Consider the following 16,302-nt stretch of genomic DNA (forward strand, 5'->3'; position numbering starts at 1 on the left):
TGTTCATTTTCAAAATATACATGATGTACTAGGCGTCTCCATTACGAAATAATAAATTTATAACAGCCACGTTGACAGGTCACACAGTAAGCCAAACGGTACATCAAACGAAGCCTCAATCAATAAAGCTTGATTTTTCACTTTTATCTGTTTATATAACAGCTGGAAAATTAAAACTTTCATCGTTTATGAATGGCTGACATGATATTAATTGTTTGTCCCCGTCAAATCGACGCTTGACTGTTCTTAATCCCTACATTAATCAGTAACATACCGTGCGTGTGTTGAAATAAATCTAGGTGGAATAAAACAATTTACTTACATTAAGACACATGATGAAAAAATCAATGGTAAACAGCATCGCCGTCAATGGCTCAAATTTAAGCTGAAATGTATAGAAAAAGGAGATACAAAACAAAAAAACATAAGTCACACAATGTTGCTTACTGACTTCATTGACGAAGGAAGGGACAGAAAAAAAGGTTCTGCTTATTCTATTACTGTAGCATGGAATTTAAAATAAAACACATCCACAATGAAGGGTCAAATCCTTTACCGTACCGTTTCTATGGCGATGAGATAGACAAAATGTGCACACTCGACCAGCAGATCCGCTATCATGACCCCGATCCATGGCAACAGTAGGCCACGGTTGTTCTGCAAATGAAAAAAAAAACAGAAAGAGAGAGAGAGAGAGAAAAATAGAGAGAAAAAACAAACAAACGATAGCATTTAATGAAGCAGCCCGTTTTAGAAAGGTTAAAAACCGGACAGAGATTTGATGAACGGGAGAAATAAAAAAAAGGCAATGAAAGAAAGAAAAAGCGAAACAGTTTAAAAGAAAATCTTTTCGGTGGAATTCCTTGCCGGAGGGGAGAAAACAAAACAAAAAATAACAAGGTGCGCTTGTTGATTCGTACCATTTTTAATCCGATTAGAACGAGCACGGACGACAGGACGCCCAAGGTGGCAAAGATGAGCAGCAGTACATTGAATTTGACCGTGACTGAAAAGAGAGATGATTTAACGTCATGAGGATCGCAGTGTGTGTGTGTGTGTGTGTGTGTGTGTGGGTGTGTGTGTGTGTGTGTGATTTCAAAGCGCGATAGCAGAAAGAATTTTTTAATTGCAAACAGGCGTTAAATGCAGAACAAAATGCCGTTTATCAACTTCGATTGCTGCTGCTTGAACGGCACCATTGGCAGGTGGCAGGTGCTGTCGAGACGAGCATTAATACGATACTGAGAAATGGTGATGGGTAGTCGTTTATTTCTACACACAACAACAAAAAAAGAAGATTAAATTGAGCTTAATAAATAACAAAAACCCATCCATCGATGCAGCGCAGTATTCTTGGAGAGGCAAATCAACAAACAACAAAATAAAAGCACTCGTGAAAGCTTTTGAAGCTTGCCTTCCCGGTGTGGGATGGGCGCGAATGGTTGAGCAGAGTAAAAGGGAAGCCCCAATATTCAATCGGTGGAATTTTGATTCGACCAAATTGCCTTGTTTGAATAGTTGCATTTGAAGGATTTTTTTGCAGATAAAAAAGCAAACCAAGCTAAAGGACTACTACATGCAACAGGCGAGCTTATATTTGCTTTTCCCAATTCAATAGTTCCAACACCACTGGCCGGATGCTGTTAAAAGGATGGTGTCCTTGAATGGGAGAAATGTTGTTATTTCCCCTTTGATTGACGATGTAGGTGAGCTTTATGTACTTCGATAATGTTAATAATCCTTTTTTCGAAGTCACGGTCTACCGTTCTTCGTTTGCGTTGGCCACATTTTAATTGAAACGCCACAAAATATCGTTAAAATTGTAAATCACAAGCGAGAGGATGTGTGTCAACGGTGTTTTTTGCTCTGCTCTCTGCTGCTAACAAACGCAGGTAATTGTACTGTGCATTTTGCGAACCGTTCAGAGAGGTTTGATAGCTTTTAGAAGCATTTGTCAATCAGTCGGTTTCGACTGCTTTTTTTCGACACCCTGCTCCCTACCCAAAGGATAAAAATGGGTTAAAAATGCTATAAAATTAATCATTATTTATTTGCTTTTGGGACCCAGCGCAAAAAACTACGCTCAATATAAAAAAAAACCCCGGATCAGGCTTGCCTCATTTGAAGGTAAGTGAATGCTTTTGTAAATAAGCTTTCAGGGGGAGTGTCCATCGCTCTCACTCGGCCTAGTGCTTCTCACACATTCCCGTCGAACACAATTACATCTGCACCCCTGTTGCAATCCCTGTCATCTGGACTGCATTAATTATGCAATCGCAATTATTCGTTTGAAGATGAAGCGTTTCCTTTCTCATCCCGTTTTGGACTTCCTCCCGTTCTGTACTGCCAATCTGTTTACTGTGGAAAAGCCTCAACCGTATCATAACGATACCGCTGTTTGTATGTGTGCAGTGTTGAATTTCGATTCGGTTATATGGGCAGGATTGGCTTGCGTTTCGGACCGGGAAACAAAAACGGGAGGAAGCAAAAATTGTAAGGATGATTGGAAAATTAACAAGGTGATGATGGGATGCTTCAATTTTGCAGTGTCCCCTTTCTCTTGGCCAGCCGGCTAGGGATGCCAGTTCGGTCGAGATGCTGTTGAAATGCATTTTCCATGAGCTAATTGGTGATGCAGCAAAGGTGAAGTGTATCAGCGACGAATGCTGGTGGGAAGTGACAGAACGTGATTGGAAAGATGCATTGAAGTCGAGCAAAAGCAGTGAAGGAACACCTTTATATGGAGGTTTTTTACGTAAAAATTGAAATTTAATGCGTAAAATTACTTTTTTGCCCTTTAAAAAACATCCAAGGCAATAGTATTTGTTCAAAAAACTGTTCAATATGGACGTTTTTATGTGCAATGCTGTCAATTTATACATCTGGAATAGACTATTAGCTTTTTTGTACAGACAGGATGACTTGTTTTAAATTTTGTAGATATTTTTGATAACCCGAAAAGGGTAAAATGTAGTTGAGACACAGTTTTCGATTATTTACTTTAGTGAGCATAAATACTTTTGCTTGCTTACACTGTTTAACTCTATTCTGTTTGCTTATTTGCTTCCTATAAATATTGAATAAGCTTCAATTTCCATGTATGATATCATTCTGCTACTATTGAACATGCTGCTTAACGTCATGTCACTCGGTTTTGCAAGCGACAGCAACACTTCCACATTTCACTCTCTTTTCGGTTGACAGCAATTTCACGCAACTTGACAAGCTTATCAGTACAATAGCTGCATTCGCTTGTACTCATGTCAAACATATAAGAAATGAGTTTATATTACAAGTGTAAACAGATAAAAAAGATGTTTTTTTTTTCTACTGAACGCGTGGTTCTGCCCTTCCAAGTTGCCATAGTAATGAAGACAACAGTTTGACGTTTCATAAGCTTTTGAATGATTCCACTGATCCATGTCTCTCACTTGGCTAACAACACTGAGGAAGCCATTTCCACATTCCAGTTACAGGCAGGTTTCGCCTGAATTCGTTTGTTTGTTTCCTTTCTTTCAATAAATTATGCTTCTAAAGAACCGTAGCAGGTTGGTCGTCGTCGCTTGGGAGAATGCTGTGCCCAACACACATACAAATGAGCGTCGTGCGCTCCAGAGCTATTCCCGCAGCCTCATGGGGAATTTCGCTAAAACATGCTTAGCTGTCAAGCGTCAAGCATTCACATTGAAACGACTTTTGGTTTTTTTTGCAAGAAAAGTCAATATTTTTTAGTTAGCTCATGAAAAAAAACCTTTTCTTCATAAAGCTTATTACTATTGAAACGTTACGTTACGTTTTGTTTTATATTTTTGCAACCATTGCAACCTACGTTATGTAAAAAAGTTACAGAAGTAGCAAAATTTACTTCGAAGGCCCATAATTGCTGTCATAATGATTCGAAGCAAAAATGTCATTTCACTCTTGTGAATTTTATTATGAGTGGGTAGTGAGGAAATTAACTTGGCTTGGTAGAAACGAATGAAAGCCTCAGTTACGTAGCGGAGCTTAATGCTTAGTTTATTGAGTTTGAAAAAGTGAGTGTATTCAGTTTATTGAGTTTGAAAAAGTGAGTCTATTGAGTTTATTGAGTTTGAAAAAGTGAGTTTTTTGAGTGTTTTGAGTTTATTGAGTTTGAAAAGGTGAGTTTTTTGAGTTCAATGAGTTTTAAAAAGTGAGTTTTTTGAGTTTATTGAGTTTGAAAAAGTGAGTTTTTGGAGTTTATTGAGTGTGAAAAAGTGAGTTTTTTGAGTTTACTGAAATTGAAAAGGTGAGTTTTTTTAGATTATTGAGTTTGAAAAAGTGAGTTTTTTGAGTTTATTGAGTTTGAAAAAGTGAGTTTTTTGAGTTTACTGAAATTGAAAAGGTAAGCTTTTTTAGATTATTGAGTTTGAAAAGGTGAGTTTTTTGAGTTTGAAAAAGTGAGTTTTTTGAGTTTATTGAGTTTGAAAAAGTGAGTTTGTTGAGTTTATTGAGTTTGAAAAAGTGAGTTTGTTGAGTTTATTGAGTTTGAAAAAGTGAGTTTGTTGAGTTTATTGAGTTTGAAAAAGTGAGTTTTTTGAGTTTATTGAGTTTGAAAAAGTGTGTTTTTTGAGTTTATTGAGTTTGAAAAAGTGAGTTTTTTGAGTTTGAAAAAGTGAGTTTATTGAGTTTGAAAAAGTGAGTTTTTTGAGTTTATTGAGTTTGAAAAAGTGAGTTTTTTGAGTTTATTGAGCTTGAAAAGGTGAGTTTATTGAGTTTGAAAAATTGAATTTGTTGAGTTTATTAAGTTTGAAAAAGAGAGTTTTTTTAGTTTATTGAGTTTGAAAAAGTGAGTTTGTTGAGTTTATTGAGTTTGAAAAGGTGAGTTTTTTGAGTTTATTGAGTTTGAAAAAGTGAGTTTGTTGAGTTTATTGAGTTTGAAAAATTGAATTTGTTGAGTTTATTAAGTTTGAAAAAGAGAGTTTTTTTAGTTTATTGAGTTTGAAAAAGTGAGTTTGTTGAGTTTATTGAGTTTGAAAAGGTGAGTTTTTTGAGTTTATTGAGTTTGAAAAAGTGAGTTTGTTGAGTTTATTGAGTTTGAAAAATTGAATTTGTTGAGTTTATTAAGTTTGAAAAAGAGAGTTTTTTTAGTTTATTGAGTTTGAAAAAGTGAGTTTGTTGAGTTTATTGAGTTTGAAAAGGTGAGTTTTTTGAGTTTATTGAGTTTGAAAAAGTGAGTTTGTTGAGTTTATTGAGTTTGAAAAGGTGAGTTTTTTGAGTTTATTGAGTTTGAAAAAGTGAGTTTGTTGAGTTTATTGAGTTTGAAAAATTGAATTTGTTGAGTTTATTAAGTTTGAAAAAGAGAGTTTTTTTAGTTTATTGAGTTTGAAAAAGTGAGTTTGTTGAGTTTATTGAGTTTGAAAAGGTGAGTTTTTTGAGTTTATTGAGTTTGAAAAAGTGAGTTTGTTGAGTTTATTGAGTTTGAAAAAGTGAGTTTTTTGAGTTTATTGAGTTTGAAAAAGTGAGTTTTTTGAGTTTATTGAGTTTTAAAAAGTGAGTTTTTTGAGTTTATTGAGTTTTAAAAAGTGAGTTTTTTGGGTTCAATGAGTTTTAAAAAGTGAGTTTTTTGAGTTTATTGAGTTTGAAAAAGTGAGTTTGTTGAGTTTATTGAGTTTGAAAAAGTGGGTTTGTTGAGTTTATTGAGTTTGAAAATGTGAGTTTTTTGAGTTTATTGAGTTTGTAAAAGTGAGTTTTTTGAGTTTACTGAGTTTGAAAAAGTGAGTTTGTTGAGTTTATTGAGTTTGAAAAAGTGAGTTTGTTGAGTTTATTGAGTTTGAAAAAGTGAGTTTGTTGAGTTTATTGAGTTTGAAAAAGTGGGTTTGTTGAGTTTACTGAGTTTGAAAAAGTGAGTTTTTTGAGTTTATTGAGTTTGAAAAAGTGAGTTTTTTGAGTTTATTGAGTTTGAAAAAGTGAGTTTTAATTTAATTTAATTTGTTTAATTTGTTTATTACTCGTTCAATGGATAACAATGGATCCGTGTGAATGTTCTTAAGTCTAATATTAGATTAAAATAAGTAGTAAGATCATCTTAATAATTCGCTTCTAAGGCAGTTTTTAAAGGATTGCACTGAGGTTCCAAAATCAAACAAATGACGAACTTCGTTAAACACCCTAATCATGGAGTTGAGGGGGTCTCTAGATCCATATCCAGTTCGACTACGGTTCAGGGCAAGTAACGGACGAGAGCGAAGCTGAACAGCAGGCGCGTAAAAGTTTAACTGCTGGAGTAGGGAAGGACAGTCGATGTTATTTTGCAGTAAACCAGCCACAAATAGTTGTTGTGCGGTACGGCGTCGGATGTGGAGCGGTTGCAGTCCGAGGAGCAGAAGTCGCGATTCATAAGGTGGTAACTGACTGCCAGGTGGCCAAGGTAACAAGCGTGTTGCGTATCGGGATAAGCGACGCTGTATCGATTCCATTCTCTCAGAAAGTCTTTGGGTTGAGGGCTTCCAGACGACACAGGCGTATTCGAGTACCGGGCGGATAATACCACAGTATAACGCTTTGATGCAGACTGGGTCTTTGAAATCTCTTGTTATCCGAAACAACATGCCAAGCAATTGATTACCTCGGGTAATCACCTCCTCTGTTTGCTGGTCAAATGACAGCTTTGAATCAAGTATGACTCCGAGATCCTTCATAGTATTAGTGCGTTCTATTGGTAAACCGTTAACTGTGTAGCTGGTATTCTTAATTTCTCGTGCGCGTGTGAATGAAATGACTCGGCATTTTTCAATGCAGAGGCTCAGGCGGTTTCGATTGCACCATTGGTGAAAATCGAGAAGGTATTGTTGTAGCTCGGAGTGGTCTGTGTCATTTTTTATCGTCATGTAGATTTTAATGTCATCTGCATACATTAAATGATTCGCTGCTGGTACTACATACGATAGGTCGTTGATGAACAGTACAAACAGTAGTGGACCCAGGTTGCTACCTTGTGGCACACCAGATGATGCAATGAAAGACCTTGAATGGCACCGTGAGAAAGATACAGCATACGATCGATTGACAAGGTACGATTCTAACCAGCATATTAAATTTCGCCCAAGTCCCAACTTGTTCATCTTGGCTAAAAGGATGTTGTGATCGATGCTATCAAAAGCAGCCTTTAAATCCATATAAACTGCATCTGTTTTTTGAGTTTATTGAGTTTGAAAAGGTGAGTTTTTTGAGTTTATTGAGCTTGAAAAGATGAGTTTTTTGAGTGTATGGTGTTTGGAAAAGTGAGATTTTTGAGTTTATTGAGTTTGTAAAAGTGAGTTTTTTGAGTTTATTGAGTTTGAAAAATTGAGTTTTTTGACTTTATTGAGTTTGAAAAAGTGAGTTTTTTGAGTTTTTTGAGTTTGAAAAAGTCAGTTTTTTTAGTTTATTGAGTTTGAAAAGGTGAGTTTTTTTAGTTTACTTGCTATCATAATGAATTGAAGCGAAAATGTCACTTCATTCTTGTGAATTTCATTATGAGTAGGTAGTGAGGAAATTAACTTGGCTTGGTAGAAACGAATAAAAACCTCTGTTACGCAGCGAAGCTTAAAGCTACATTTACCTCAAATATAGCAATCATGGGTTTACTATTAATAGATCTTTTTTACATAAGATACTGCAACAAAAAGCAAACATAATTACAATCTTCGACGAGCCATAACTACGGCGATCAGTCTAATATTGTCGTGCTGGTTAAATTTATTAGCTTAAATTTTTCTTATTTTTAATAGCGTTTCTAAAACATTGTTCAACCAATTCTTCGACGCTTCAATTTACTAAGCTGCGTAGAAACGATTCTCATTCACCGTGCTGCAAAAGATTACCAAGAAAAGGAAAAAACAACGCACCGCAAAAAAAGCACAACTTTGCATACGCACCGCCCGAGATGGTGTCCCGCTCTAGGAAGCTTTCGCCGATCGGTTTGTCCACCTCGCCCCGCAGATAGCGCCGCTCCTCGTGCAGAAACAGTGACATCGTGATGCAGGATATGCTGAAGTAGATCTGCAAGTGAAATCGAATCGAGTAAAACGTACGTGGTGTGAAAACATTGTTAGGGTGTGGTGTTGCTGGTGGTGGTTTCCCATTTCTCATTATTATTTTTTCGTTTAATATGTAAACCAATCAATCGAAGCACATGCTAATGAGGGAGCAGGATAATCCACCCGAAGTCAATATTATTAATAGGGGAATTGTTATTTGCTTCGCGAAGCTGACTTGAAACGAAACATTTTCATCGTTCAATGTCGTTCAGCACTCAATTTGTGCAATTTATTTTTGCGTACCGGCATCAATATAAACTGTTCGAAACACGATCACGTGGTGAGCTTGTGCTTTCAGCTTAATTGTGCCTTATTACGACCAATTTCGCAGAAGGAATGTAGACGCCAAATAGCGGGACAGGTCGCGACAAAATTTGAACACGCTTTATAGCTTTATCAATTTCAATTACAAAAGGGAAAAATTAAACAGCCAATTTCAAGGGACTTTTCCCCTGCCAAAAAAACAAAAACCAAACCAAATTTTCAATCGAACCCCACGGTACCACACAAAGCAAACAAAAATCTTCCCGAAGCGAACTTACGCGGAAAAGTGCGGTTGTAGCACGATGTAAATTCCACTGTTTTCCATGTTCCGCGTCCCGTCCCGAGCGCACCACGGCATTTATTAGCCCCGAATCTCTATTTTTACGGGCTCTTTATGCTTTACTCCTCATCAAAGCGGCTTAGGTGCCTTAGCGCACACACAAAAAAGCAGCCTTTCTTTTTTTGCTTTTCCCCGGGGGAGTGCTTTCCCGTTAAATCCCAAACATAATTAAACTTAATTTCACTCTTCCTTCCCGCAGCCCGGGCAGCTGAATCCAGCAGAATCTGTTTTCCCGCATTCAAATGCCCTCTTAAAAAAAGGAGACCGCACGTACATCGGTGTATGTGTGGAATTTAATATCTTCCCAGAATAGCTTAGCGAAGCGTCAGTGTAACGCCCCGACCCCTGTTCCGGTAGCCGAAAGACAAGCGGGAGCAGCTAGATAAGCGTGCCCTCCGTTTGCCCAGCGAAGATGCGTTCAGTAGGAGCTTTCTTTGCACATACTACAACGCTTGCGAACGAATGGGAGGAAGTTATACGAACGAATAGAACCACAAGCAAACCAAACGCAAAACGAACGACCTTCCGTTGGATGACTTACTGACGGCTTACCGTGACCCTTGCCTGTTGGTAGCCTTGCCAAGCACTGGAAGAAGCTTATGATGGGTTGGTGTACGCACTTTCTCAAGGTAAGGTCATCGTGCGTGTGTGTGTGTGTCACTGTCTGGATGAAGAAGATATTTTATCTCCACAAGAGACAAAAAAGTGCTCCTCATCTCTCTGAATGACGCGCTGTTGGTTTAGCTACTGGACGCTAGCTTATCTTATCAGAAGGCAGCATCATTGGGATTGAGAAGCGGTGGGGGGTTTGACGAAAGGGTTACGAACATGGAGGAAGCAACATTATCATCTGGCCCGTGTGTTCCCGTTTCCCGTGCCTTGTTTCGGTATCTTATCGTGCGAAAGTATTTGCATACCTTGCGAGTGTGACAACCGTCGTTACGATCTGTGGGGGCTACACTATGGTGTCCGAAACGGGAACAGCAGACCGCGGTCGAGTGTAGTGCAAATAGTGCAGAGCGATTGGTAGTGTAAAAGTGAAATTAAACACACACACGTAGGAGGACGATATCGACCAATTAGCTCGAATGGTACTTTACATTTTATCGTTTGTTATCGATCGGGTAACAAGGGTTGGCAACGACGGAATATTTTACCCTTTGCAATGGAACTGTTACTGTGTTGGATCGTTGCCGTGTGTTCACTACTCTTGTCCATTCGGTGTTACAGAGCGTGTAGCATATGGACTCATGTTTAGTGTAATTTTGTGTTCTTTTACTCATTCTTTTAACGAATTTTTAATAAGTTATACTCGGTAGTGCAATAATTTTGCTGATCCTTGATTATCACTTGTCTTTGTCTACTTTTTTTGCATTTCTTCTTCTTTTCATTTTTATTTACTGCATATTTCTTCATTTTATTTTATCATTTTTCTTCTACTTCGTCTCATTCTTCTTTTCGTTCTCTATTGTCTACTTTTCTCTTACACCTAAATATTCTTCTTCTTCATTTTCTTCTTCTTCTTCTTCTTCTTCTTCTTCTTCTTTTTCTTCTTCTTCTTCTTCTTCTTCTTCTTCTTCGGCTTATCTTAATTCTGCTTCTTTTTTTCATTTCTTCTTTTTCTATCCCTTCTTCTTTTTCTATCCCTTCTTCTTTTTCTTCTTCTTCTGCTTCTTCTTCTGCTTCTTCTGCTTCTTCTTCTTCTTCTTCTTCTTCTTCTTCTTCTTCTGCTTCTTCTGCTTCTTCTTCTTCTTCTTCTTCTTCTTCTTCTACTTATTCTTCTGTTTCTAATTCTTTTGAAATTTTCTTGCAATTGCTATGTTCTTCTCTCTCACACATTTTTTTCCTTTTTATCTCTGTTTGTCTGTTATTTGCTTGTGGTTCGCTTTTACTATTACTTGTTTTAGTTAAATTCGTCTTTTATAAACTTTATATTTTTCTTATTTTTCTTAATTGTTTTTCTAGTAATATTTACTTCATTTATATCCATCTTTATGTATGACTATTGTAAGGCATCATTTTATATATTATGAATTTTTTATTGTGTAGTTTATATAGCATCGTATAACAGTCATTTTACAACAAGACAAAGGCAATTAAATCGATATGCTTTATGTGATCGTATAAGTTAGCCATCTAGTAAAACTCATTATTTGATAATTGACATCGACTCCTTTTTCGTCGTTTTTCATATATTACGAAATCAAGATCACAGAATATAGTCAGTTAGCTTATATATCATCATTAAAGTTCTCTGCCTACTAACAAATAAATAAGTTTTGGAAATCAACATCGAGAGTATGCTTGACGTCTTTAAATTACGTTCAATAGAAATACAAAATAACATCAATCTTCTATCGACATTGAACGAGACATTTAACCTTTTGTACCCTTAGCTTCTACCCTCTGGGCTCCTTTCCTAGTCATCAATTATAAAACATCCGTTAACTGATACATTTTTAAGTCACTTTTTCTTCTGTAAAGCATTCCACTGAATCGAATTAAACATTGCCAATTTGGAGATAGATTCAAGCTGTTAAAATGATAATGGGCTTTTTTACCAATCGTCCAATATCTTGAAATGTTTGCCAACCAGAGCATTCTAATTAAAGTATGTGCCTCAAAATCCGAACTGTCCCAAAGCCCATCACCATCGGTAGCCCACATCGCCTTCATTGCTCATCAATAATTTATAGCCTAACGGCAACTGTACATCGAAAGCAACTCTAGCGACGTTTTTCAAATGAATCTGCACGTCGTCACTCGAATGTCCTTGCATTTTTTGTGTTTCACTGAATTCATTTCTGCATTTCCACCAAACAACCCACAACGACCCAATCCCACCGTGCTACCGTATCGCGACCATCGCGATTACAGCCCAAGACATCGCGTCGTTGGAAAGATAAAGACATCCAAAGCAAAGATGCGGTCACACCGTTTCCGCTCGCACTGTTACCCGAGTGGGGCGTATGCTTTCGTGTGTGTGTGTGTGGGCGCGATGTTTGATGACTTGCGTCCACTCGACTGCTCGCTGGACAAGCGGTGTGCCAGCGATAAGTGTCAGCTCCGGTCGGGGGATTCTCGGCCCGCTTAAATAAGCTTCCCCAGCGCTCGAGGGAAATTAGTCTTCCCGCAGCGAGAGGAAAAAAATGACCCTCGCCGATCGCGTACCGCTGGCGCTGGCCGCTCTCGCCTATCTCGCGCTCGTGTCCGGTGTACGGTTTCATCTCAGTGAGCAGAACGATGTGCTGCCGGGTGGATCCCAGGCACGGCGTCCCTTCTTCCAGGGTGCACGAATCGTCGGAGGATCGGTCGCGTCGGAAGGACAGTTCCCCCATCAGGTGGCGCTACTGCGCGGAAACGCACTGACCTGTGGAGGATCGCTGATCGAAAGCCGCTGGGTGCTTACGGCGGCTCACTGTGTTTACAACGGTGCCTTGGTGTAAGTGTGATTTTGGTGGCATTTTGTGTGAATTGATGTTAATGGCAAACTCCTTCCGAACAGTGTTCCAGCATCGTCGATCGTTGTGGTGGCCGGATCGGTCAGCTTGAGCAACGGTGTGCGGCGTGCGGTGGCCCGAGTAATACCGCACGAGCGGTACGGCAACTTCAAGAACGACGTGGCACTGCTGCAGCTGCAACTGTCGCTGCCCAGCTCGGCCTACATCCGACCGATTGCCCTTCGAACGACCAGCGTGCCGGCGGGCAGTGAGGTCGTTATCTCGGGCTGGGGCCGTATGTACCAAGGTGGCCCCGTATCAAACATGCTTCGATACAACCGTGCTACCGTGGTGGCGGATCAGCAGTGCCGCATGGCCACCGGTATTTCGACCGGACTTATCTGCTTTACCTCACCGGTAAATAATGGTGCCTGCAATGTAAGTCTTACTGTTCTCCTTTTCCACCGCCCCAAAACGTGATCTGGTAACTCCACGTCTCTCTCTATCACTCTCTTGCACGTGCAGGGCGATTCTGGTGGTCCCGCCATACTAAACAATCAGCTCGTCGGCGTCGCTAACTTTATCATCAACTACTGCGGCTCGGCCAGCCCCGACGGGTACGCCAAGGTGTCCGACTTTGTAACCTGGATTCAGACAACGATGCGCCGCTATTAGTCATGCAAGTCTTGGGGCAGGCTCTCAGCGGGATCTGACTCTCCCCGAAACGGAGCGAGGCAACAAACAAACAAACACACTCAGACACTAGCACCCACATACAAAAAACCACACTGTAGGGGAAAATATTTATTCACCTGCAGTGTGTGACGTCTTTTTGTGATTGGTGGGAGGTTGCGCCAAGATAGATTGTGCACTGACTTGTATGCTGTTTGTAAGGTGCACACGCGCGCGCTTCCCTGTGCAGTTCTGGGATCTTCTGTGATGTCTGACGCTTTTACATGTTGATATAAATAAACAGCGGGGGGTTAGATTGTTTTTATTTTTGCATTAAATAAGCGAGATTACTACAAGGTGCCTTCCGCGATCGTAGGATTGCTTACACACAACGATTGATGACTGTTGGGAAACGATGTCTTGAGATGAGGTCCCCATTTAAAGTGGGTTCCACCCTAGCCATATGATAATTTATTGTTTGTATGTGTGTATGTATAGTGTATTTGTATGTGTAGTGTGTATGTGTTGATAAAGTAGAAGATAAAACTCTTCAAATTCACATGCATACTTTGGAACGTTTTAGCGCCATGTGTATGGGATTTCTTTGTTTTATGAAGAGCTGTTTTGAAAAGAAAAACAAACTTCATTGAACTCTGTGGTGTATGGCAACTCTCTATCTACAATCTCTGCCAATGAATTCGAAGATTCAAACAGCAACTGATGCATGAATGCGTTTGGGTTGAAAACTGGTTGTTCCATCTCTTGCGTAGCACGGGGGAACTTCACGATAAACCTGAACGATCACGATAAACCTGAAGTTCAGTTCAATTTGAAATTCGACATGCAACGTTTCTCACGTGTTTTTGTCTGTTTCCCCGAATTTCTTGTATTTGTGGGCTTGTCTTGAATTTGCCTTTCATCCGTTTCATCAAACATATGTGTATATGTTCTGTATTTCAGTTATCAACCACATCTACTTATCAAATTTATTGTGAATTCTTTACAAAATTATCTTTATGAACAATTATTTATTGTATAGTAAAAACAGTTCATAGCAACAGGGGACGATACCGTGGTACAGTCACCATCTCGAATGGTTCAATAACAAACCCGTCATAGGTTATAGGCTATATATGCCGACATGACCGCGTTGGTCGTTACGCCTATAAAAAGAATTGTGTTACAATCTGCTGAAACACACATTCAGATCGCTCTAACATGACTTTCATTATATGATTGATTTTAAGACACCAGTACAAGTTTGATGGTGTAAATGTTCCATCTAAATATCCACTACAACCCAATTTAGAAACTCATCAGTTATTTATTACTATGTAACTCCTGTGCTACAGGCAAGTTGTCATTCAATCAACTATCAGAAGTAGTTTATTGGAGTTAAAAAGCAGAACTACATAATAAAAACAGACCATAAGCTCATTAACGACAGCTTTAGTGAAGAATAGATCCTTCAATTGGCAAAACAAACGATTGACTAAATACTAATTATCGATGAAATATTTCCCAGTATTAAAATTATTTACTTAGTGAGTATTAGTGTGTGAGCAGTGATGGTAGTACCAATAGTGCTGATAATGCACTAAAATGCGCTCCATACGATATTTTAAGAGTTATGCAGTTATTTATGTTAGTGTGAAATGTTTTCTGGTTTTTTTACAAAGGGTTTAAAAGCTTAATGGTGCTATTGCATTACATAATGTTCCGAAAAATCCATTATTATGTTAAATGTGTCAAGATTTTCCTAATATTCCTAAGATTTCATAAGGAATTTTACATTTTTGTAAATGCTGTAAATGACCACATAACAAAGCAAATCATTATCTTTGCAAAACTTTTATGAAATATTATTGATTTACTAAAATGTATTGCCTTTTGATCAAAATTTCACTTTTTGAAGTGTTTTTTTACAATAGTACCAATATAGGTTCACAAAATAGCCATAAATAAATAAATGAGTTTCCTCTAAGTAAATTACAAAAAAGGCCAAAATTCGTATACCAAGCTGTGAATTGAATTGAATTCAAAACAAACACACTCTTCCCGGTGTGAGTTGACTGCAGTCGTTATACAGTACTTTAGTCAATATTTACTACACTCAAATTTATACATTTTGTACGATCAAATCACGCAAGAATTCAATATTGTGGCATTAATTCTCGCTATTCAAATGAAAACAGCTTCAAAACTAAGATCCATTTACAGTATACACAGTTTTGAAGGTATCTTTGACTAGAGCCACAATTGAAACACAATAAGACGACTATGAGACGAAGCAGTTATAAAAGTATGTATTTTTCCGAAAATTTGTTGTGTTTGATGATTCATTTACCTTCCTAACACTTTAAATCAATTAAAACACATCTGTACAACTAGAAATTGAACTACTATTGGTACATTTATCCTATTGCTTAAATTTAAAATTACAGCAATAACAATACAATAACATTGGGTAGCAAACATGGAAATTTTGTTTTTGTCAATATTTCCCTCTACAAGTTCCTTCCTGAATACGTCGAACATCCTACTGTTTCCTGCTAATCAGCAAACGTACAATCCATTTACAGTTTGTTTATACTTCTCCGAAGTATACTTCTCATTGCTCCCTGTACCATCAAAGTTTGAGTGTTTCTGGTGTAAGAAACTTACAGCAACACAATTTGCTTAAGGTTTATCCGAGAACTGGCGCACCGTGCCCCGCTAATGCTGGGCGTAAAAGTGCTTCCAAGAACGTGCAAAAAGTACGCGATAGCCTCGAGAGTAATGTAATAAGCTTGCGGCCAGTTCGGCAGGGGTGAGAGCGAGCGAGGCTCAGGGTATGCATCATAATGTTGGCACGGTGAAGTAGCGAAACACAACCGCCCCTTGTCATCTGTTCTAAAGTGACTCATATCTCGACGGAACGTACGCCGGATCTTCACGACTTTGCGAGTTTGGTTTGCCGAAGATGGAATGCTCACTTGCCTGGGAAGATTAATTTGCCTCTCGGTGTATCGCGCACGATATAATCAAGTTCACATAAACAAATGCGCAGCGCCAGTGAACAACAGGCAAGAACGTGCGAACGAAACTAAAGCACAAGAGCAAACAACGAGTGGCACCGATGCCAACTTCCGGAGCAAGTCTTTATTTATGGCCCATCTTTTGTTGTTGTTTTTTTGTTTCTCTCTTGCCACCGCTCTTACCGGATTTTGGCAAATCTTTAAGGTTATTGAATCAACTTGTGCACGGCAACTTGTGGGTGAGATCAACGCATACAGTCAGGCTCTGTTCGGGGTATCTGCCCGTTTTCTGGGTTCCAGCACAGCAGAGAGTCTTACAGGACCGTTTTAAAGGTATCACCTTTGCGGGAGAGCGAACATCGCACATCGCCCGATATCTGCTTTTCCATGCCGTCGATTGCTAAACTGCCGTCGGTTTGGCGTTGATTGATGATGAATTATGTAACGATGATGGCTTCCCGCTGAGAGGTGGATGTGCAGAAGCTTGCCCAAATTAAAGAGGAACTGAGTCGGGCAAAAGCAGCCAAAAA

The 16,302-nt window shown here is 38.8% G+C and overlaps 2 protein-coding genes across 2 annotated transcripts in view; one reads left to right on the forward strand and one right to left on the reverse strand.

The window, feature by feature from the left end:
• LOC1277026 (uncharacterized) overlaps window positions 1-16,302 on the reverse strand; it is a 64,768-nt gene that overhangs the window by 11,376 nt on the left and 37,090 nt on the right. Inside the window, exons 3-6 of the mRNA XM_061649530.1 lie at window positions 7,878-8,001; window positions 921-1,006; window positions 562-657; window positions 323-385 (exon numbers count right to left, since the gene is read on the reverse strand). Coding sequence (XP_061505514.1) covers window positions 323-385; window positions 562-657; window positions 921-1,006; window positions 7,878-8,001 — 369 coding nt within the window. The remainder of the gene's footprint in view (window positions 1-322; window positions 386-561; window positions 658-920; window positions 1,007-7,877; window positions 8,002-16,302) is intronic.
• LOC1277027 (serine protease SP24D-like) lies at window positions 11,731-13,093 on the forward strand. The gene is given in 5 exon segments (XM_316450.2): window positions 11,731-12,085; window positions 12,149-12,377; window positions 12,379-12,430; window positions 12,433-12,521; window positions 12,609-13,093. Coding segments are annotated over 5 exon segments (813 nt in total). The 5' UTR covers window positions 11,731-11,792; the 3' UTR covers window positions 12,759-13,093.

Source organism: Anopheles gambiae, chromosome 2 (assembly GCF_943734735.2).
Source record: "Anopheles gambiae chromosome 2, idAnoGambNW_F1_1, whole genome shotgun sequence".
Classification (NCBI taxonomy): Eukaryota; Metazoa; Arthropoda; class Insecta; order Diptera; family Culicidae; genus Anopheles; species Anopheles gambiae.